At 34.8% G+C, this 25,560-nt stretch overlaps 1 protein-coding gene and 1 pseudogene across 1 annotated transcript; both read right to left on the bottom strand.

Moving 5' to 3' along the window:
• Positions 1–2,452: 2,452 nt before the first annotated feature.
• On the bottom strand, positions 2,453–5,122 carry LOC140805714 (probable arabinosyltransferase ARAD1; annotated as a pseudogene).
• Positions 5,123–12,427: 7,305 nt separating this feature from the next.
• Positions 12,428–24,226, bottom strand: LOC140805713 (E3 ubiquitin-protein ligase ORTHRUS 2-like). The gene is given in 10 exon segments (XM_073161995.1): positions 12,428–12,929; positions 12,931–12,992; positions 13,152–13,369; positions 13,732–13,876; positions 14,268–14,370; positions 14,441–14,502; positions 14,586–14,685; positions 15,372–15,497; positions 15,997–16,529; positions 23,663–24,226. Coding segments are annotated over 10 exon segments (2,103 nt in total). The 5' UTR covers positions 24,101–24,226; the 3' UTR covers positions 12,428–12,613.
• Between the last annotated feature and the right edge of the window lie 1,334 nt (positions 24,227–25,560).

Below are 25,560 nucleotides of genomic sequence, written 5' to 3'. Positions count from 1 at the left end.
ATGATGACGGATTCAGAGATTTTCTGAAACAAAAATTTATTATTATCAGTGATAATATTAATATTTTTTTAAAAAATAATATTATTATATTATTGATACTAATAATACTATTATTTTATTAGGCAAAAACTTGTGTGAGACGGTCTCACGGGTCGTATTTATGAGACGATCTTTTATTTGGGTCACCCATGAAAAAATATTACTTTTATGCTAAAAGTATTACTTTTTATTGTGAATATGGATAGGGTTGATCCGTCTCACAGATTATGATCCGTGAGACGCTCTCACATGAGACTCACTCTTTTCCAAAACAAACCAATAATAAATATACAAATAACAAAATATACATATAAGATGATAATAAATTGAATGATATAAATAACAAAATAATATATAACTTCAATTATTATAGACCTCGACCTAAATTATTGATGCAACAAATAGTATATTGTCATATACGTATATATGTATGTATGTTCGGTGTATCCATCCATGTCTTGATTAGATTATTGACTTATCTTCATTCCATTTACATCATGATAATGATGTTTAATAGAAGTTGAAAAAATCAACACTTCTTTTATATGCCTTTATTGAATTTTAAAATATTTTGATAATTATAGCGAATTAGTTTGAATTAATACTTAGCAAAAACCATGCTGTTAAAATTAAGAGTAGGTCTCATATAAGACCATCTCACAGATCTTAATCTGTGAGACGGGTTAACCCTATGGATATTCACAATAAAAAGTAATACTTTTAGCATAAAAAGTAATACTTTTTCATGGATGACCTAAATAAGAGGTCCGTCTCACAAATACGACTCATGAGACCGTCTCACACAAGTTTTTGTCTAAAATTAAATAGTTAAATGGATATGGAATATATTCAATCCTGATTTAAAAAAATTTAATATAATACTGAAATGTTATTAACTATTTGATTACTGTATAATGCAAATTCTTTGTATTTTTAGGAATTTTAAAACTTTTCGTGGCACATTTATTTTATTTTTATTATTTAGTTTTGAAATGTTAACTTTTTGTCTTGTGTAGCTTGTCCCAACACCACCCTTTTTATTCGGCTTGTCTATCAATTGTACCATGAAATGTCAATTCATTTTCTTTTGAGTAGATCTCTTGTGAGACGATTTCACGAATCTTTATCTGTAAAACGGATCAACACTACCGATATTCACAATAAAAAATAATATTCGTAGCATAATAAGTAATACTTTTTCATAAATGACTCAAATAAGAGACTCGTCTCACAAAATACGACCCGTGAGACCGTCTCACGCAAGTTTTTGTATTTTTTTAATTAATAATATTTTGATCACTTATATTATCAGATATATATTCTCACTATTTTGAGCTTCTCGCAATACACATCATATATAATTTTTTTTTTACTTCTTTTTCCATTCTTCTCACGACCACATACATCACGTACGCTCACGGCCCACTAATAATTGAATCTCGAGGTTAGTCTAAAAAGCTAACACATGAATTTGAACCATTCTTGGTAACATTATCCTCCAAGTTTTTGAATTGGTCCAAAAAGAGCAAAGGCAAAAAAGGACAAGGATTGTTCAAATGCGGGGAACCAAGGCAAGAATCTTGGCTTCTAAACAATGATGTTTCCATACATTCTTTTGTTCAAACCTGTCAGAGTCTTCTAAAACAGTCTTCAGTTGCTACTTTGACAGGCTCATGATTGGGATAAATCTTAACTTCTCGATATGTTATGGGGCCCTTTGTGCTTTATTGCTTTAACCCCAAAACAAAAGGAGATGCAAATAAGACATCAGAAACACCAAGAGGCACAGTTCAAGACAGAACTCTTATTCTTTTATCATTCTTTTTTCAGCAAGAAGTTGTTTTTGTAGTGCAAAATATGAGCAGCATGGCTTGCAAGATCATCATCCTTCTCATATTTTTTTGCGTTGGGTGCTTGTGTATTCGAACTGACCGAGCCTCGGGATTGAGAAGTGCCAGTGTACCACATGTTGATGCCTTGCAAGAATTGAATGTGCCCACCAGTATCGCCCCAGCACCTGCTATGAGTTTCGCTCCATATCAATCGGAAAAGAGAAGGTTTCGACGAGGACCAGACCCTATTCACAACAAATGTTGATGTATATATGCTGCAAATTCAAAGGCAAGAGTCGATGTAGAGATTATCATGGATGCAGAAAGTAAGGGTGATCAATTTTTGCTGCTTCGAAGTTTAAAGACATTTTTTTTTTCAATTTTCAATTGTTTCTTTTGCTTTAAATGAATGCCGTCTGTAATATAGAAACCTCATTTAATGTAACTTGGTCGAGTACGCAACAATTATATCAGATTTTTTCTCTATCTTTGGACGATTTTGCCATAATTCTCCTTTGTTAGTAACTTTTCTCTTATCGCCAATTCGAAAATAGGGATCAATAAGCTCGCTCTACAAAATCTAAGCAAGAATCCCATTTGAACTTTCTTTGAACAGAATGTGCCCAAAAATGGTATGGTAAAGAGGTACAAATATATATGCATGATGGTCAAACTTTCTCTTCAAATTTTCAAGTACTTACCACCTAGCACCTATGAAGTCACTTGGTTCCTTAGACAATCTGTGATCGTCTGTACCTATTCTTCCGGTGAACATTCAACTGAGTGAACGATTTTTTTCGATAGACTGACTGCCAAATCATATCGACAGCATCACACGGCCGACTTGGATATTGGTATTCAAAGTGACTGCTAACTTCTTTTAATCTTTCCCACATTTTGGTCCACTTTTCTCGTGTGAGCCCTCTGAGCAAACTCAGGAGGTAACCCTTTTTCACAGCATCAACAGCTCTTACAAATATGCAGAATTCTGAATAATCGAGGATGTCTTCAAACGGTAGCTCAATGTCGTCACTAATTATGACAGGAACACAGTGACTAGCAATAGCATCAAATAGACGATTTGATGAAGGTGTATCTCCAGCTATATTCAGGCAAAATTTGGACGAGGCCATCCCTTTGCTAGCCTGCTTTATCCCGTTTGCCTGAGAGCTTCCGAATTGGAAGTGTACATCTTTCTCGTCCTTGAGAAGGTGGTATAGTTCTTGTCGAATAACGCCACCCTGAGCACCCAACAAATATTCGTGAGTACAATAAATTTGTCAGTATTACTTGTTCCAAGCACTCAAGCGTAAGCTATCTCAGATCAGGAATCTGTGACAACATGGATTCAGTTTTCACGAATCAATCTAAGAGAAAAGATAGAAGGCCGTATCATTTACACTTGTGATGAGAAAATCCACATCAACCGAAAGCAAACAAAAAACATATCAAGTACAATTATCATTTGTTATTTTATCCAGCCATCTAAGGATAAGTGGTAAGAAAATTCGAACCACATATAATAAAACCATTAATCATAATAAAAAGTTAAAAACAAATATAAAAAAAGGTTCTTGATAATGGCAAAGTAGATACATAAACTTACATCTTTCCGATAAATTGCTCCTTGAAAATACACCAATGTGGGTCGTTCACTAAATGTAGCCGAATCCACTGATGGAACTGTCCTTACCATATGCTTGTAAGGAGCAATTATATCCTTGTCCAGGTTTGCTATTTCAACCGGGTATCTACCAAAATCTGAAAGCACAAACATTGCTGAACCAAGCTTTTTGCGAGCAACCAACATACTGTTTGGATGGTGAGCTACAATCAAATGATCCCTCCCGCTCGATCGTTTCCACTCTTTCCGACCTTCCAGAAACTCCACCAGTTGTTCTTGGAGCAACCTATCAACACTTACCATTTGCTTCCCATGATTCTTCGAATGCCGGTTGTAACTCAAAGACGAGAAGAAGGGAACAAATATTACTTCCGATTCGCTTGAATTCTGCACTCTAATTGCACCACATGCCCTTGTTACATCTTCTGTAACCGAGGCAAGAAGATCAAGAGTCAGCCAGTACTCTGTACTATGTTGTAAATTTAAACCACCGGGTAAGATGGGATTGAATTTTCATAACTCACATTAGGCCATATTTGATTTTTTCCTCCCTTCCATCCCAATAACCCAAAGTGAAACTCGGGAGGCAAGTCATACATATACACCTTAAGACGAGCCCGATCCTTCACATAACTTCCTCTCATACTTCTCCAGTTCCTCTACATTATTCATCGGATTAGAAACTTGATCAGCCACTTCTTGACTGGCACTATCTTTTATCACCAAAGTTTCGGTCAGGGAGGTGCGGACATTTGGTTTTGAATAAGTCGATGCATTGTTAACGACAATATACTGAAAAACTGATTTACCAATGGAAGAATCGTCACACAACTCAAGAAGGGACAACGAAGAGAGCATCAAAAGCGACACCAAAAAGGCAATCAGGAAATAAAGTAGCCTTGAGGGCAGCATTCTTTTTTCTGAAACTGAAGACATCGCTTAATCTTTCAAAATTTATACTTTGTCATCAAGATCAAAGACAGTATATACAAATGGATCCTAAATCCCAAATTTCATTTGGCAATATTCAACAAAAATCGACAAGTAAATATATTTTGGAGGTTACATACAAAACCCAAATATCTTGCTGTCACTTGCAAGGTAGGGATTCCTTCATAAATTTAATATTTTTATCCTAATTCCAACAACCAGTCTCCTTCTTCATCAACCCCCAAAACAAAAACCAGAACTCAAAAAAAAAATCTCTGTCACCTCAAAAATCCTCTTAAATACATATGCAAATGCAGTAAATACATCCAAAAATCAAACCTGCAGATACGTAAACAAAAACACAGAACCCATTTAGTGTCTTCATCATTTACAGCTCTGCAAAAAGCAACAATACACGCACATATACATACACAAAAGACTACTATTACACAGAACCCACTGTTGTTTTGTTTTTTCATTCATTTGGATCATCAAGATTCATAATTTTTCTCGACATGAAAAAAGAAAAATAAAAAAGAAAAAGGTGGCAAAGAAAATTACCTTCAGCTAGAGCGTAGAATCTTGACGTGGGGCACCCGAATGCCAAACCTCTTAAATTCCCCGTTTTCTAATCCTCCTGTGATGCAATTTGTTCATACGTACTTGTCTTAAATACAAATACAAATTAACTTAAATGACACCACATATTTACATAAACAACATTTTTTTATATAATCGAAGGAGACAACTGGTGCGGTAGATAAGAGAAGGCTATTTGCGTGTCCGCATTCCGTGTATGTGTATCTATATACAATTTTAATATATTGTTCATCGTGTTTGATCAGATCATCTGAAAGATAATTGTCACATCAACGATCGACAAACAATATATAAAAATTATATATATATATATAAATATATTTGATTCTAAAAATTTGAAATAAATTTCAGTTCAGGTAAGAGATAATTCAACTTTAAATCTTATCAAATCATGAAAAAATTTATTTTAGAAAACTCAACACTTTAGAATAATTTCGATGTATTTCGCACATTCATCGTCAAATAAAAGTTTAATTTGGATTTGGTCAAGATTCCAAATTTCCAATCAACTGGCAACAGTGAGATTCGGACTTTGGTAATATGATCGAGATTCCCAAACTTGGGCTCCCTCAAAATTTTGTCAAATATTTACTATAAAATTTTGTGAGTGTATTCAATTTAGAGTTTTGATAATTTTTTATGACTTTTTCAAATGATAGATTTTTATTAACTTTTACAGAATTCACAGATTTATGTGGATTTATGTAGTCTTTTTTGCAAAATTTTTGTAGACTTTTGTGAACTTTTTTTTGAATTTTATAAATTTTGTAATTAATTATAACATATTATTTTTTATTAATTTCTTTGAACCAATAATTAATTGACACACACACACATATATATATAACATATTCAGTTTGAAATTATTTTTAATATTTATATTAATAAATAAATTTACTTATTTAAAAGTTAAATCATGTAATTCTTAAATGTGTATATGTGGGTTTGTATGCATGTTTGTAAATTTTTTAAAAGACATCAATTGATTAACAGGTAACCTTGTTTTTAAATTGATAATATACATGTGAAAAAAATATTATTTAGTATTGTGGGAATATAATTTTGTATAAAATATCATAACTCACATATTAATTGAAAATGCTAAAATGAATTTAAAAAATCATGGTTGTTACGAGACCATTCAAATTATTAAGAATTAAACAACATTTTTTGGATCATCTTTTATTATTATTGAATATTATATTAATTTGTATTAATCATAAATTAAAAATCACAAAATCAATTTTAGAATTCAAAATTTCTTGTGATATTAAAATAAAATATCATTAAATGAATAATCAGCCAAAAATGAAAAATTTGAAAAGAAAAGATGAAAATAAATATAAAGATACAATTCGAAAATTTGAGAGAGATGTAGAAATAGATGAGAGAAGAGAAAACAATAAGAGATGTGATGTGAAGCGATAAAGAAAAAAATAAATAGCTTGTGTATGAGTTAGAAGTTTTAAAAATCATCCAAATCTTTGGTTGAATCAAATACAATTTTTACAATTTATAGTTGTACATTAAACTTTAATGTTTGTATGTTAATGAATTTCACAAAGTTATTAAAAGTCAATGGAAAATTTGAATATCTATAGACTTTTATAGAATTTTTAAAAGTCAATGTTGAATACCACTCGACTTTTTAAAACTCTATGAAAGTCTATTTTGAATATCATTAAACTTCTATAGAGTATATAAAAGTCTTAATTGAATACATCTAGACTTTTAAAATCTACAAAAGTGATTAAAAGTCAATAAATCCCCTATATTGAATACACCCCCTTTGGTATTAATGGTTATTAAAATTAATTTTCGCAAGTCGAAATAAGACATATATTAATTCAAACTTAATGGCTTTAATCAATTATTAGAAGAAAAAAAAGTAGTATATTATATTTAAAATTTAATCAAGCCATTATAAACAAATTATTTGCATTTGTTGTTTTTTATTCATTTAATTTGAAACTAACCAATCTATATTGGTATATTAAAAGAATACAATGATAGAAATTAATAACCAAGATCCTCGAATTCTATTAATTTTTCAAATATTAATTTTAAAAAGTATGGTGTTTTATAACAATTTTTGGGTAGCGAGTGATATGATCCATTAAAATTTGGATAAAATTAATATAATTTTAAACGTAGCAACGAATTTGTGATAAAGGAGATTTTTTACAATATCTAATGTTAAATAAAATAAGTATATATATGATAATAAATAAAAATACTTTCGATGCCATAAAAGTTAGTTATCATAAGAATCTTATGCTTTTGTTATAATATAGGACTAAGTCTCTTATAAGACGGTCTCACGAATCTTTATTTAGAGATGTGTTAACCTTCCGATATTCATAATAAAAAGTATAACTCTTAGCAAAAAAAGTAACATTTTTCATGGATGACTCAAATAAGAGACCGTCTCACAAAATATGACTCGTAAGACCGTCTCATACAAATTTTGCCATAATAAAGAATTATCTGAAAATTACTTATCATAAGAATCTTATGATTTTCTAAAATCTAATGTTATAATATTTTATCAATCATACTCCAGCTCCAACTTCATCTCCTTAATTTCATGATAAAAACCACGTTTCAACCATTTCACTTCATTTTCTTCCCAACACTCATCCAATTCTTCATTGTCCTCACAACTGATCCTTATTCATTTTCGGATAACCAATTGACCGCTCACGAAGATATCCATGTCCAATATGTTGAATACATCACTATTTTGATGTCATCCAAGTTTCTGAAAATCGTCGCCTTCAACTTCTTTTGCATCCCGCCACACTATTTCAAGTGGCAAGTGTATTTCAATATATTTTTAAAATTCTTCAAGGCATAAATGCTTTAGAATTTTTCATGCTTTCATGTTCATGCACTCGAGGTGTTTGGCATTTTATTTGAATGAGGATTGTGAGTCTAATTTTATGACTTACATCAAAATATGTTGATTCAATAGCTTTGAAACTTGAAGCTATGTTATGCAAGATTTTTTTCTTGTGGCTCATCATATTCCAGCTATTTGAGTTTTTGTTTGGCTTAAGATCTTCCGTAGAAAGATAATTCTCACTTATTTCAACGATCTACTCCATCTTCTACAGAGCCTGACTTGTAGCTCCCCTCTCAAGTTCTATTTTCTTTCTAGCTTCTACAGCAGCTTCTGCTTTTCTTTGAGCCAATTCTGCAAACTTAGCTTCAGCTTTCAAGCATGCTTTCCTTCTCCTCTATGCCTCTCAATCTCCTCCCTCTTTGAACTTACATCTTTGACACCTACAACACTTGAGCTACTAAAGTCGTCTGATTCAGCCACTGCCTCCACTGCTTGTCGATAATCTGGAAAAGGCCTAGATGAATAATCATTGAAATTTTTCCATGTATTCCTATTCATGTCAGCTGACACAGTCTTTGGACATTTCTTGATGCTTCAACATGCATTTTTTTTCATGTTTTCATTTATTTGTGTGTACACTTACATCCAGTACAACAAAACATTTGCAAAATTTCCTTTAGGATTAACTTCAAATGCTCGGTACATTTATTTCCCCAAGGTTATTTCCACCCAAAACCTATTTTAGGCCAATAGAAATTCTTTGGATGGTCTGTTTTGCTTGCGTCCTTGGTAACTTTTTCACATCACATTTCTCTAAATGAATGCTTTCTTTGATTACGTATGTTGTGCTACCATTTGATCATTAATATCTTTGTTGATCATCACTCCAATTATTTTTCACCTCGTTCTCATTTATTTGCAGGTAACATAGTTAGATAAATATGATGATTTGATAACCTCAAAGGCACATGCTACCTTAAAAACCAATGGTGATGAAAAATCTTTCATCATGGGAGTGCCGCTGGCCAATCCAAAAGAAAATTACCAAGCTTAAGTGCATATCTTTACAAGCGACTGAACATATACATATGGAGTGTTACGCACATTGAGAGGAAATAAACACGTAGACTGCATTCGTTTGCCATGATTTGACCAATATTTTTCTGATTTTTAGATTTGAGAAAGTGGCTTGAAAGCCAAACTTTCTTTTTGAAAACATGTTACAGTCATTACATCTGTTGTCTGGGGTATATTTGGACTTTTTGGTATTTTGACATGTATCATAAGAGAAACTCTGTTGAATTATTTTAAAAAATGACCAAACAACCTGTTTTAACCATTGAAAAAATATAAAGCCGCTATGAAACATACCATATAATTTTCTAAAAAAAACACATAAGAACCACAACATCATTTAACAACACTTATCGATATTTCACGAATGACATCAACCAATCATTTTATCACTAATTTGGGATAATAAAAACAATAAATCCTGCAAATACGTCCTCGAAATTTGGTAAAAAAAGAAACTCCATGACCTATGATTTTTATTTATTGACAAGTGCCCAATTATTATTTACCAGTAAGTTTTGTAGAAATGACTTACAAGTCTATTCCTCACATCCTTACAAACTTTCTTCATATACCATCAACTTTATAAACAAAATAGAATAAAACTAATTAAAATGATATTACAACTTATTTCATACGATATTGACCAACCATAAAACATCTTATCTTCTCTTAATAATTCAGTTTTCTGAACTTTTTGCCTCATGCTCTCCCTTGTGAAACAATCTATGTTCTTTTTCAAAATCTCTATCATTTTCTTTCCCCGCGTCTTCCTCTAACAACATACTAATATCAGTGGGTTTAGGGCATTCTGTAGTTCCCAAGTTCACTTCTTCTATGAGATCTTGGGTCTCCGGCTGTCGATATTCCATTTGAGACGGAGGTAAAATTTGATCCTCAAATTGTAACTATATTTCCTTATTATCTCTACATTCTTCCTAAAATATTATTTCAGCTCTATCAATGTCTCACAACTCATTAGATTGCACTTCATTCACCAAATGCTGCAATGTGGCTTTCCACGCAGAACCATATTTTTTTAGTGAACTTAATCACCGACCTCCTCAATAATAAGTCGAACCATGGGTGTAGGAGAGACCATGGACCTTCTCAACTGCTTCTTTAATTTTCTGAGTATCCATGTACACTTCCTCTAGTTATCCATTCACCTCGTAGTTGTGAAATTTAATTTGATCGAAAGCTCTATCATAATATCTAGCATATATAGCATTGGAGTTAGATTGATATGACTGACAATCAGCCTGTACTCCTTAGAGTGGATCGAGACCATACAGTGACATTTGCTGATAATACCCTCAAAGTCTTTGTAGACTCTCTGGTAAAAGCTACAACAAATACTTACGTAGGAATCGGGACTTCCACACTCTTTTCCAAATTTTGAAGGATCCTGTAATGTAGAACATGAACAACAGAACATTAACAATGGATCCATTGTCTATAAACACTCTGGAAACAAGCTTCCCATTAACATGGCATGTGGTGCGGTGTAAAGTGACTTGTTATGTTTAGAAATCTCAGTTTTAGGCTTTTTGATAACCACTTTTCTGCCTTCATCAATGAGAACTCCTATGCAATGCTTCAGTGTCTCATTTTGAATAGTTTATACCAGGAATAATGTTAAAGATACAACCAAAATATCGTACAACGATATTTACAACAATTATATCTTGATATTTTGTAATTATTTCGTGAGATTTTGTATTGAATTAATCATAAAATTTTGATAAATGGAATTTTGTATTGAATTTTTTGTATTGTAGGAATTGTTGTATAAATTTGGTTTACATATAGAGTTACTCTTATATCATTCCCCACCTTTGAAAGAATATTAGACTCATACATCCTCTTGCATTTAAAAAACTCATCGGATAACACCAAAGTACATGTGGTACAGTCAGATGAAACAAGAATATGTCCTACTTTGAAGATAGATTTTTTTATTGTACCATTTCTTCCATCAGATAACAAATCATCCTCATCATCTTAAATGACCTTTCTTTCAAACTTCTTATTTTTTAAAGATTTTTCGCCTCTGTTCTAAGTTCTACAGCCCTTTCTCTTAAAAATCTTCGCTTTTGTGTCCAGGACAGAGGCTTTGCAAACTTTAGATATTTTTCACGATGCCACTGTACATTGGGTGGTGTCATTGGAGGAACCACGAACCGTGGTTTTCTTTCTTTCCTTTGATGAATGATCAGGGGTGGCTTTTTCCGCGGTGAGAATGCCCATTGGTCAACCCTTATTCCATAATCAATTGGTTTAGCATAGGAACTTTCACCAAGGTATTATTTCACCGACCTTTTGACGATGAATATTCTATCATAACTTGCATTCCCTCATCTATCAAGTGTCTCCCTTTAGAGTATCGTTGATCTTCCATCAGAAAACATTTTTTTTATAACTCTGACTTCAAATATCATTTTACTGGGCACCCAACACTTCTTTATAACACTTCTCGGCCTGATGGATTTATCTCCCACCACATTCATCCTCCTTTCATTGAGCAAAACACACAAATCGGTGTTATTTACATTCATATTGGCCGTTGGGGGAAAATGATCTTCCACAGTCACTATCTTACTTTTCTAAGGGAACTTTAAAAATTCTCTTATTGATCATTTCTTATAAGACATTTTTAAAAACCCAACAATAACCAATATTATGATTGAAAGAGTTGTGATACTCATAATAGTCTCTTCCCTTCACTTGATAGTTAGTTGGCAGCTTATGAGTTGTAGGATACCTTGTCCCCGGGCATTAATCCTTGAATTCAGAACTAACATTCCTCGTATCCCTCCACCTCATACATTCCAGGTTGCAGATTAAGATATGTCACAATTAAAAATCTGACTAACGGTTTGTTTGTCATTATTGTGGTTTTTTTGAAACAAAAATATGACCATTGGAAAAGTTTTGTATTGTTTCTGCTATTGAAACGGTCATTTTCGCTTTGATGACCACTTTTTCATAGCTTAATTGATTTTGAGCTCTCCTGCCAGTTAATTTCGTCAGCTAGACTGATCATTGGGATTTTTACATTGGGCTTAAGAAATTTATAAAAAATTGTATTACTTGTGAAAATATATTTTGTTCGAGTCCATACTTTATCTCTACTGCAGCCCTCTTTACATTGGGCTTTCGAATTTCTCTGTCGAAAACAAAAACAAGTCCATAAAGATTTTGCTATTTATGTCTTTACAAAATATTCTTATGTTTCTCGAATTCTCAATTCGTTGTCAATTTTCCAACACAATACTGTTGCTAACATAACAGATTCAAGCTTTACAACATCGTAAAGTAAATTAACTGGGATTTCTATTTATGGAAATATGACGTAAACTAATAGTATTAGGAAAAATCATGCATGCAAAATTTGTCACGGTAACCATAGAGAACCTTTGCTCCTCCAACCTTAAAAACGCAACCAACTCACCATAAGGACATATTTTTTGAAATAACGACTTTAAAATACTCATAATTGATAAATACTCTTCAAACCATATCAGTTTTGAGAAACTAATGAGATAATGTTTATATGTAGTATTATCTTTTGAAAAACCATACAGATATTACAAATGCAATGGTTAATTGAATGCATATGTAGACGCGAATTAGAGGTGAAAGTCTTGCACATTGTCCATCCTTGATTCACTTATCAAGGATCCTAGTTTTGAGCTCTACATTTTGGTCTCCACGACCTCTTTTTACAGGGGTCGACGAGATATCGCTGTCACCAGACTTCTCCACTAGAACTTTGCTTTCAACATGGTGTTTGCGTTTCTTTGAAATCTCAGCATTCTCATGCTCGGGTGGAAGGCCAGGCGAACTATATTCCTTCAAAGCACTTTGATTGTTGTCTTCTGTTTTCTCGTTTGACAAGTTGACTGCAGAATTATCAAGCATAGCATCACCGATGATGTCTATAGCTTTTGATACCCCAATATCAGTGGAGCCCTCATCGTCGTTTTTTTTCCTCATCAAGCCCCGATTGTAGTTTTTCGATCACTTCCATGAGTTCCCTGTTGACCTAAAAGGGGAGAAATAATGTGACTCTTTAATTCAAGAAAATACCAAGGGAGCAACTTGGAGTTGCAGCAACACAATTGGTTTGATTGTTTTCAGATAACTATGGAACTCTTTATCCAAACTCTTCATGCGTGACTGATGTTGAGAGCATGAATTGTACCTGAGGATTTTGGAGGAACTCAGATATATCAGTTGGGCATGAAGGGCATTTCATTATGTTCTTTTGTGAACGGAGTTTTCGTCCATTGTGGCACATCCTCTCTTTTGTGAATGTTTGACCGGCAAATGCATTTTCCAGACAAGGCTTACAAAAGTTATGAGCGCATGGAGTGGTCAGGGGAAGATTCATCACTTTATCACAAAGAAGGCAGCTGAACCCTGTATGAGAGTCGTAGTTATTGAATTATTCATCTAGCCAACTAATTCAACTCCATCATCATAGAAATATGAACACAATATCGGGGGAAAATATCCTTCATCATCTGAATGAATATGTGTTACTTTGGACGTGTCTAGAAACAAACCACCACTATCGAAAAATCAAACTTTCAGAAGATGCATGCTTTGTGCGAAACTGCACAAGTTTCTTGAAACACTCAAACTAGAGACTGCAGAAACAATTATTGTGAGAAGTTGATAATAGCCAGCGAAGGGTAAAATATCATCCTCGAGGATTTAATATGCTAAAAACAAGTAAAAGCATAGTTTATGCAGGCATAGATCAGTGAAGGATTTTATACCTTTCAACAATTTCTCTTTCATTGAAGTGTTCTGTGCTTTCCTTATAACCTTTCTGGCATTCTCTCGGTCCTCCAGATTGACATTCGCTACTTTTTCTTCGCTGAGAGGTGGTGGTTTTTTCCATTTCCAGCAAGTCTTTTCTTCCTGAAATTAAAATAACTAGTGATAGATAAAGAAACCCTTTTGTCGTAAACTTTATAAGCAGCATCAACAAGTTCCTTGAGGAAATGGAAAATTGAATAAGAAGATATGGAAAGGAGAGCTTGCAGTTATTTTAGGTCCAAAAATGAAAACTAACTGAAAAATCGACTGAATGACTTCTTCAATGCTTTATACAAATCAATTTCAGATTGATTTATATCAGCAACCATTCAGAGACAATTTTATTCATAAAAACCCAAGAAACAAATAGGAGAGAGGCACTTGTCATTTGTCAAGATGTTTGGCTCAAATGGTAGATGTACTTCTGGAAGGGAAAGTTATGAAGATCAGGATTGCATGGGAACAAGCAAAGCAAGATAGTAGTTCTACTCACATCATAATCCCACGCGGGACTTTCCACCCTTTCAAAAACATCAATTGCATGCTTTAGCTCAGAAATGTTTGGCAATAGTCTTGGCCGATCCCCGTGCTCATCACTAAACATGATGATGAAAACGTTTAAGGAATTCCTCTTAAATAAAACTATTATCATGACCAAGTTCAAACCTTGTCCATGGCGCTGGCTCATTGTCACATCTGACAAATAAGTATCTGCAAACCTTGTATCCCTGATGCAGAAGGAAAGTAAAAATTAACAACCATAACAAAAGAAATCTCAATAAAGTGAAGCTACTTTAGCACAAAAATATACCTGTTTTCCAACTTTTCTCCAACATTTCTCAAGCCTGTAGATTCCATCATAGCGGTACCCCTTCTCCGGGGCATAGGGAGAACGCTTATCCTTCTCAGATCTGTTCAATGCAGATGAAGGAAACCAACTGCTCTAAGGTTTTATAAAATAATCTGATTAATTGGTTTCATGCAGCACTACCAGTGAAGCTGATTGTTAGGCTGAGGTTCCTTTGGGATATTTAGGATGTTGAAGTGGTATAAGTTCATGATGCCCAAGGTCCAGGTCCACAAGGGAAGCACAACAATTACGAATAGACATCATTGTGTTATCAGAGCTCATATTAAGTGAAAAAGACTTTATGTTTCCAATTGTAGATTAGCAATGAATTCAACAAATAGGTTCAAAAATTAAAATCTTATAGTTATAGTCATGGGTACCCTGAATGTTCGAGTTGATAGATGAGGTATTTCCAATCTTGGCAAGGAATACTTTAGGGGAGTGTGTTTAGAATTCCTAATGAAATTTATATAAATGTTTCAAACTGCTTTTCCAATGTTTGAGAGAAGCACAATAACAAATCATTTCAAAAATATCAACCCCCATATTTATTCCTTTTATAGTTATATATAGATATTAGAGATAAAAAAAAACATAGCAGTTGAGAATAATATTAGGTCAATATTTTGAACAATTAGAAAGAGATCTGAACTTATGCTATTGTCTAGATTTTTGTACTAGGATGAATAAGCTCAACTAACAAAACGGAGTGAGGAAAAAAGGTAGTAAATAGTAATAATATATCACCTGACTACTCGAACTGGATACCCTTTGTCGCAGCTAACTCGTAGAGCCTGGTTCCCTTCTTTAAATTCCTGATCAAATGACTGCTCCTTATTAGTACGTTTATTTCCGCTAAGGTCTCGACCACCACTGCACAGACAAGATAATAACAATAAAATCAATACTTTTATATGAGCAAAGAACATGCATTCAGATCACTGAGATTAATTGTAAACAACAGAAATTCCTAAAAGGGTAGCAACAGAAAAGGAGTAAGGAAGGCTTGGATTTGATGTCATTTCAAGGATCATTTGTGAAAATCATAAATTAAGACAACAAAATAAGTAGGTTGGAAACAAAAAGATCATAGAAAATAATAAAAGATTCATAATAATTTGGAAAATAATGGAACAAGAAGAATGGTATTTTAGTATGCAGATTTCTAATTTGCTTTGACAAAAGAAAAACTAATTCAGTAACATTCCATATCTCAAGAGTACAAGCTATACAGCTACTGCATGGATATCAACATTAAGTTTCTATTTTAAAGCCATGGCACTTTAGTCTTCAGGTAAATGTAACTGGCAAATAAAGATCCAAGAAAACTAAAACACGAACAAGATCAACATGCAATTGGCAGAAGATAAACCTGCCAGTGTAGATAAACCATTCGCCACAGTCTTCATCATCCTCATAACCACCGGAAATTACAACCGACTGTGCACCATAATGTGCCCTTCCACCGATGCCAGCAACAGGAGGGTAGTGCACTCCCCACTGCCGGCAGTCCATACGCAAATCCCAAGTCTCTCCAACCAAAACCCCCTGGTTCCTCTCTGGATCATTCTCTGCTGGTATAGGTCCGAAGTGGTCTTTAGGGACAGTGACAAAAATCCTTCCACTTGAAGCATTGGCCATCCCAGCTCTTTTTGCCCTTTCAGTAGTAAATGCCCTATCAGGACGGTCTTGGTTATGCAGAAAATGATAAACAATTTGAGGCCCTCCAGAGGTTACAGATCTTGCCAGTTTCGCCATTCGGATGGCAGCTATTAGTGTGGAGTTGATGCGAGGCTGAATGGCCATTTTGCGGGGAATGCTGCTACGACACTTTATACATGTGTGATTTCCTCTCTTAGTCCAGGTTTCAAAGCACTTCAAGCAAAAATTGTGTCCACATGGCGTCTGACAAATTGAAACAAGAAATAATCAATGCAAGCATGTACGTTGGCTCTTCACTTTTTTTCTGCAGGCTCCATGAAGGATATGGGAATTTCACATTAAACAATAAGAGCTCGATTTTAAATGAATTCAACAATTTCATAATACACACATGTGAGAGATTATTTATTTTTGTTGCACATTAGCACTACTTGTTAAAATTCAAAATACAATTTACTTCAGGTATGAAAATTGTTGTCTTTTTTGGAAGGACTTCATTGGAATTGATAACGTGTTTGTAAGTGAGTTCATGGAAACATGCAGGTGCATGCAGTTGTTTGTTGATAGACAGAATGGTTTTGAAATATGTAATTTGCTAAAGAAGGGTTCATCTTTAGTTTGAACAAAGTCGACCAAGCATAGTTGTCAAAAGCATAATGTCTGCGCTTAAGCGCACGGCTTCCATGAAGCGTGCACTTCAGCATATTCGCGCTTCACATCGAAGTGCGCTTCAGACATTATTTGAAACACAGAGATGATTTCTATATTTGATATTTTATGTATAACATTTTAAAAAAAATAATTTATTTATTTTTGAGAATATTTTATTTATCGAGCTTTGTTTCCATAAAGTGTGCACTTTACACTTAAATCCCAAGGCACGTAAGTGCTTAAATGTGCTTTACGCTTTTAATTACTATGCAACCAATTGACTATTGTAATTCACTCATTCATGAATCAGGACAAGTTGTTGAATAAACAGCATGATGCAAACTTTCTTTATAATCATACAAAATATAATCAAAGTTCTCTAAATGTACTATTGACATATCCATCAGCCACCTAGCATACACCAAAGCATGCAATCTTAAAATACAATAGAGCATAACACTTTACTTCCTACAATTTAGCACCCAGAATGCTACCAGACCCCTGATGCTGTTGATATAAATAAGGAGGGACTGATTAAGGAAAAGTAATTACATGTCTGGTCACTGAGAATCTACTATATAAAAATCCTTGTTTATTTTTGAAAAAATGAATAAGTAGAGGGAGTGGGACAATAAACTATGATTAGTTATGCATGAAATAAATGGCCACATGAATCTACCTCCGTGAATATTTCATGTTAGCGATTTGCATTGCCACTTGCTCTATTTTATTTTTTTCCATAATAGTAACACCTCTCGTTTGATGGTATCAGTTATTTGTATTTAGAGTAGAAATAATTAAATACATGATATCCTTCCATCTGTGTTAGAGAACAGATTATTATGATAAATATTTATGCTGTTTCGCATTATGTAATAACACACGTTAATGTTTCTAACTTATATGCAAGCCTTGGAAACATGGATGGATGTAAAAATCCGTGGCATGGAACTTCAATCTTTCAAGAAGATCTGTTATCATGTCAATGGATATACGTTACAGCTTCCACTGATTTTTATATAACCGCAATAGCCTCTCAATTAATTATATCAGTTATTAATGCTAGGAGTAGGATCATAATTAAATACATACATGTCATCCAGTATTCTCAGTTCTATTTCTATTTGTGTTGTGGAACAAATGATAATGATAAATATTTTTTTCTTTCATACCTAAGTATCAGTCTGTTCTGCCCATTAAAAAATAACATATGTTCCCATGTTTTCAGCTTATAACCTTTACAAAATGGAACTATGGAGCAGAAGAAAAAGTTCATGCCCATTCATTGCACGAGTGTTCCTGTTGGTCCCACTTGCGGTAATTTGATATTACAAAACCCGAAAATAAAGAATAAACTAGTTACGGAGATTTACGTGGAAAACCTCCTAAAAATTATTAGAGGTAAAAACCACGGGCAAGATGAAAAGAATTTCACTATAATCTTTTATGGTGTACAACACTACTCACTGTGTTTTCAAAGATAACACACACTCTCTTAATACAGGAGAACAAAATACATCACAAATATTATAGAACTAATAGGATGAGAGAAAACTCGAAGAAGGGGTGATTTAAGAATGAAAGGGGGGATCTCTATTTATAGAACCCCTTGTCCGTGTGAAAACGCGTTTTCTTCTTTGAATTTTCATGAGTCAAATAATGCGAACCCCACGTTTTTTCCATCTTCAAATTATTTAGTCAAATTAATGCACCGCACATTAATTGCATGTCAAATCATTCTTCTACCGAACATTTCTCCCACTTGGAGCTTAGATTGAGAATCAAATATATCTCCATACGTCATTTCAATCTTGTCATTCCCCGCTGATTACGTTTCCGCTAACCACTTGAGGATCTACACCACTCAAACTTATCAGTGTTCACTGGCTTGGTCAAAAAATCAGCTATGTAATCTTTTGTATGGATCTTTTGCATATCCACACTTTCTTCTTCTACTACTTCCCGCACAAAGTGAAATTGGACTCCAATGTGTTTCGTCCTGGAATGAAATGCTGGATTCATTGCAACTGTGCAAGGAACTCTGACTATCACAAAACAAAGAAACGTTCTCTTGTTTGTGCCCGATCTCCTCCAATAATTTTTCATCCATATTGCCTCCTTACCCTCTTTTGTAGATAATGCCACAACTGTCTGCAGTTTTGAAACCCATCTTACAACTATCCCTGCAAGCGTAAACACATAACCAGTAGTAGATTTTCTCTTATCAGAATCATCTGCATAATCTGAATCGACATAGCATCTGAGTTTAAAATCCGATCCACCATAACACAATGCAGCATTTGAGGTACCCTTAATGTATCTAAGGATCCTCTTAACAGTAACACAATGCTCTCGTCTAGAATTCGCCATATACCTGACTAACTGCTCCTGCTGCTTGAGCAATGTCCGGTCTTGTACATATCGTGGCGAACATCAAACTTTTCAATGTTGATGCATATGGTACTCGAGACATCTCCATCCTCTTAACTTCACTGCTAGGACACATCTCGGATGATAACTTGAAGTTAACAGAAGAAGGAGTCGATATTGGCTTACTATCTTGCATGTTGAAGCGTGACAAGACTTTCTTCAAATAATTTTTCTGCGAAAGCCAAATCTTTCTGTTACTTCTGTCTCAGGTGAACTTGCATCCCTAGAATCTTTTTTGCTGGTCCCAAGTCCTTCATATCAAATTCCCTAGCCAACTGTGTCTTTAATCCTTGGACCTGATCTTTGTTGGGGCCTCCTACCAACATATCGTCCACATACAACAGCAAAATAATATAATCATCAACAGACCTTCTTGAAATATGTACAAGGGTCTGCGCTCAATCTATTGTATCAAAGCCTCATGATATAGGAATCAAATCTCTCGTACCAACACTTTGGTGCATGTTTGAGACCGTACAGAGATTTGTTCAACCTGCAAATCAAGTTCTCTTTGCTTTTTTCTGCAAAACCTTCTGGCTGGAGCATATAGATTTCTTTTCAAGATCTCCATGAAGAAATGCCGTTTTCACATCTAGCTGTTCTAGATGTAGGTCAAACACCGCACACAATGTCAACACTGCTCTGACTGTTGTAAGCCAAACCACAGGAGAAAATATCTCATTTAAGTCGGTGTCTTTTTTCTGAACATACCCTTTTACTACCAATCTAGCACGATACCGTTCCACTTGGTTATTACCATCACGCTTGATTTTATAGACCCCTTTGTCGCTTGATTTTATAGACCCATTTCTTTCCAATGGCTTTACTCCCTCGTAGTAGTGTAACAAGATCCCAAGTTTTATTCTTGTCCAATGCCTCCAATTCTTCTTGCATTGCTATCATCCACAAGAATACATCTGAGCTTTGAGTAGCCTCGTGGAAACTTGATGGCTCGCCATCATCTGATAATAGACAATATGCAATATTGTTTTCAGTGATATAATCTGAAAGCCAACCTGGTGGTATTCTGTCTCGAGTTGACTGTCTCACATTGGAAACTTCAGACTCAACATGTTCTTGTTCTTCGTGCTCTAGTACTGCTTCACAAAAAACTTGACCTTCGTCTGTCTTATTTTCCACCTGCAAAATAGTATTTTCTGAATTCGGTGTGCCTTTGTCTCCCTTTACTTTATCTTCCTCGAAGATAACATCCCTACTGATGACAAGCTTGTGAACAGTAGGATCCCACAAGCAAAACCCCTTTACTCTATCAGCATAACCCAAGAAGATATTTTCTGGATTTCGAATCCAACTTCGATCTTTCTTGCTCATTATACAGAATGTACACAGGACTTCCAAATGTATGCAAATGAGAATAATTTGTCGGCTTCCCAGTCCACATCTCCATCGGAGTCTTCAGATCAATCGCTACTGATAAAGAACGATTGATAATATAACAAGCGGTTTTGACTGCTTCCGCCCAAAACGACTTTTCTAGACCTGCAGTCTTCAACATAGCTCTTGTTCTGTCCAACAAGGTTTTTTTCATCCGCTCTGCCTACTCCATTCTGTTGAGGTGTGTAAGTCGTCGTGAACTGTCTTTTGATGTCTTCATGTTGACAATATACATCAAACTCGTCACTGATATATTCTCCTTCATTGTCAGTCCTCAAACACTTGATTTTCTTTTCAGAATCAAGTTCAACCAGCGGTTGAAATCTTGAAAACCTGGAAAACATCTGATTTCTTCTTGATTGGATACACCTAACATCTCCTAGAGAAATCATCAATGAACGAGACAAAGTATTTCGCTCCTCCTAGGGATACAACCGGTGCCTGCCAAACATCCGAATGAATCAGCTCCAATATGTTTTGTTCCTGACAGTAGAAGTGTCCAAACTTTAATATGTGTTGTTTACGAGACACAGTGCTCACAAAAGGGTAGTGACACTTTTGTAAGTCCCTGGCATCAGCTTCTGTTCTGAGAGAATTTTCAACCCCTCGTTCTGACATATGCCCGAGATTTCTATGTCATAACACTGTTAATTCTTCTCTTGAACCAATTGATGCAACAGCTAGTTCCGCCTCTTTGTGTATTTCTCCCAATAGTACATACAGATTTGCAGCAACTTTTTCCGCCTTCATATCCACAAGCGCACCCTTCACAATTTTCATGATTTCGTTCTGGATACGAATTTTGCACTCGATATCATCTAATTGCCCCAAGGACAAAAGATTTTTCGTCAGTTCTTTCACATGTCGTACCTCATGTATAGGTGCAATGGTACCATCAAACATTTTTATTTTGATAGTACCGACCCCAGCAATTTCCAAAACATGATCATATCCCATGAATACAGATCCTCCTGAGACTGATTCATAATGATCAAATCATTCTCTCTGAGACGTCATGTGCCACGTCGCTCCTAAATCCATAATCCATGTATCACAAAAATTGTTTCTGTCTTCTGCAACAGTTGCTGCTTCGCTGAATAATAATTCACCACCGCATGAAGTACTGGCCACGCTTCCTTGAGAACTTTTGTCGATACTCGTACACTCTTTCTTGAAGTGTCAGTTTACCGCCACATTTAAAGCAGTAAATATTTTTCTTCTTACTTCTCGACTTTGATCTACCTCGTCTTTGACTCCCACTGGAGTCACGATCCATAAATCTTCCTCTTATCATCGGCAAAGTCTCTGCCTGCTTCGAAGTTACCAACATGTCTTCCTTATTCTTGCGCCGGCTTTCTTCACCGAGAACCGCAGTTAAAACATTATCGAATTTTAGAAACCCATAAAAATATTGTATTGATGATAAGTTGATCATATCAATCTAGTAGACTTTGAAATAGAAGCTCTGCACTGTTCATTTTCCCCTATTTTATGCCCCATGGAAGTGAGTTGGGCAAATAGAGTATTAATGTGTTGATATAGTCGGTCTCGATGAAGATTCCGCCATTCGAAGAGTATAAAGTCTTCTCTTTAGGAAAATCATGTTGTGTAGAGACTTGACCTCTTACATCTTTGTCAGAATATCTCAGATAACTTATTTTGTTTTTTATCTCAGAGATACTTGACAATACTTCGTCTGCTATAACCAAGTGTAAATTGGCAACAGCATTGTCATTCATCTCATTCCACTTTCCATCATCCATAACTTCTACCGGTCTATCTCCAATAGCCGCCAAGCAATCCTCCTTTCACAAAACTGCTTGTATCTTTATTTTCCACAGCATAAAATTGCTTCCGTTGAACTTTGCTATCTCGTAGCTGCCCATCATTATGTCTACAACAATTAAGTAGACTGAACAAAATAATTCTGCCTTAATAAAAAAATCTCAAAAAATATTTTCTGATATGGAAGATTAGTCTAGGCTGCAACCACAAAGCATACTCAAAATTTTAAAAAAATTTAAACCAAGGCTCTGATATCACTTGTTGGTCTCACTTGCGGTAATTTGAGATAATAAAATCAGAAAATAAAGAATAAACTGGACACCGAGATTTACGTGGAAAATCCCTAAAAATTATTAGGGTAAAAACCACGGGCAAGATGAAAAGAATTCTACTATAATATTTTGTGGTGTACAACTCACTCACTGTGTTTCCAAAGAGAACATGCACTCTCTTAATACAGGAGAACTAATAGGATGAGAGAAAACTAGAAGAAGAGATGATTTAAGAATAAAAGAGGGAGAGCTCTATTTATAGAGCCCCTTGTCCGTGTGAAAACGCATATAAAAACGTATTTTCTCCTCTGAATTTTCCTGAGTCAAATAATGACAACCCCACGTTTTTTCCATCTTCAAATTATTTAGTCAAATGACAAAAACTTGTGTGAGACGGTCTCACGGGTCATATTTGTGAAACGGGTCTCTTATTTGGGTTATCCATGAAAAAGTACTATTTTTTATGCTAAGAGTATTACTTTTTATTGTGAATATGGGTAGAGTTGACCCGTTTCACATGTTAAGATCCGTGATGGTCTGACATGAGATCCACTCTAGTCAAATTAATGTACTGCACATTAATTGCATGTCAAATAATTCTTCTACCGACAGTTCCATCGAACCATCTCACTTGGTTACACACTTGCACAGACACTAACCTTCCATTATTTTTTAAGACACGAATCAGAACAAAGCACTGAACAATAAGCAGGAGATCGAATGTCCACGTGAATATGCATATGATTGTCTGTAAGATGAATATATTCAGATAATGAAGTACGAGCAAACATTCAAATTAAAGGAGGCAAAAATAATAATTAATTGAGAGAGAGATGGTCATGCCGTGACAGGCCTTTCCGGAAGCTGCATACAAAAGGAACACTTAAAGCTCTCGCCCACCAATCCCAATATATCATTCACTTTCTCCTCCTTTTCTTCCTCATTCACTTCGATTCCATTACTTAAAAGCTCTTGCCTTTTCCTCGCCTTTCCCATTTCTGATAGCGAATCATCGGCCTCAATCTCACGGATCCTGGCAAAAAGTTGTTCATTCTCCGAAACGGTAGGCGCCGGAGCTCCAGCCATTCCGTCTCCGGTGCAGTCAGGACACTCGAAATGCAAGGCCGAAGCCATGGTTTCCGGTAGCACAGATAGGCAGTCCACGTGCCAAGGGGTGGCACACGTGCCGCAGATAAGCGTCGCCTGCTCCGGCGGCTTTGTTTTGCACAGCATGCAGTTGCCGTCTGCGTCCAAGGGGAGGTGAAAGGTGGTTTGCGCCATGGATGAGATGATCACTCCTCCGCCGCGTAGGGTTTGTGGGAGTTGTGCTGCGGAAAGGGAAAGCCAAGTGGTAAGCAATGGAGCGGGATAGGGGGTAACGATATGAAGAAGATTGAATTTTGAACTAGACGTAATCAGGCCTTTTCACTTTTTTTAAATGTAAAATAAAATAGTGATTATAATATAATTTTATATATTTTGATTCATGTTTTTTTCCCAATAATTTATCAGAAATAATATAAAATTACAAGATATTATTATTTTGATCGATTTTTACTAATTACTATTAATATTTACTCATTTCAAATAAAATATATAGACTATATTTCATGTATATTAAATTCTAGTCTTTAAGTTTGTGTTTGGTTCAAGTGATAGGATTATTGAATGATTAGTACGTAAATGATAAGATAAATGATTATTTAAAAGGTTTGTAAGATTTGCTGAAAATATTGTTTTGTTTGGTTTGATTTTGTTGGGTGTGATAAATGAATCAACTAATTTTCAACTACCAAATATACCCTTTGACATCGTTTTGACCTTATTAAATTAAGACCCACTTTTGTCTCCTTTCCTCACATTGTCTTCTACCACATTCCTCCACCAAATCTTCCATCACAACCCTAGGCGACATCACCGTAAACATGTCTGCATAGATATAAGAATTCTTCATCCAAATCTGTGGATCGTGATGCGTTCCAGGTGAATCAAACATCCGAAGGCTTCAAATTTCTCTTGTGCACAGATTATGTAGAAAAAAATAATATTCAGTTCATGTTTCCTTATTTTTATAAAATAAATTCTGAAATCGACTAAAAAGTTCAGCCAATGAGAAGTATTACAAAGAGAATTACTAGGGTTTCGTCGAACACGGAAAAAACAAACAGAAAGGAGAGTACGATTTGAAGTGAACTATGTCAACCAAAAGTAGGAAAAATAAGATTTTTGGCAGAGAAGCTAAACAGAAAGCAACCTCATTTAACGACACATCGAGAGATTACTCAGATTGATGCAAAAATGGGCGAAGTGCATCCCCAAAATTTAACCTCAGCAAATTTAAAATCGATAAAAGTTTCTGCAAATTAAAGTGTGAATGAAAGAAATTTAAACGTTACAAAAACCTGCTAACCGAAGAGTTGAACGGGGAAAGAAAATGTCGCCGACACACTCAGTGTTCTTCGTCCGCTGTTGCTCAGTTGGGAGGAGACTTTTTGGTTGGCCTTCTGGGGTGGATGAAAGGGTATTGTAGGAAAACACACGGTAGATACAAATCACGACTATTAATAATGGGCTTTGCCAAGGTTTATTTTAACTAGCCTAATACCCTTTAGTCCATTGGACATTGGATTGGGTGGGTTTACTTGAAATGTACAAATCAGGACTATTAATAATGGGCTTGCCAAGGTTTATTTTAACTAACCTAATACCTTTAGTCCATTGGACATTGGATTGGGTTGGGT

The sequence above is a fragment of the Primulina eburnea genome, chromosome 11 (assembly GCF_022965805.1).
Source record: "Primulina eburnea isolate SZY01 chromosome 11, ASM2296580v1, whole genome shotgun sequence".
NCBI lineage: Eukaryota > Viridiplantae > Streptophyta > Magnoliopsida > Lamiales > Gesneriaceae > Primulina > Primulina eburnea.
The sequence above is the reverse complement of the archived record's forward strand: the minus strand, read 5'-3'. Positions and strand labels throughout refer to the sequence as shown.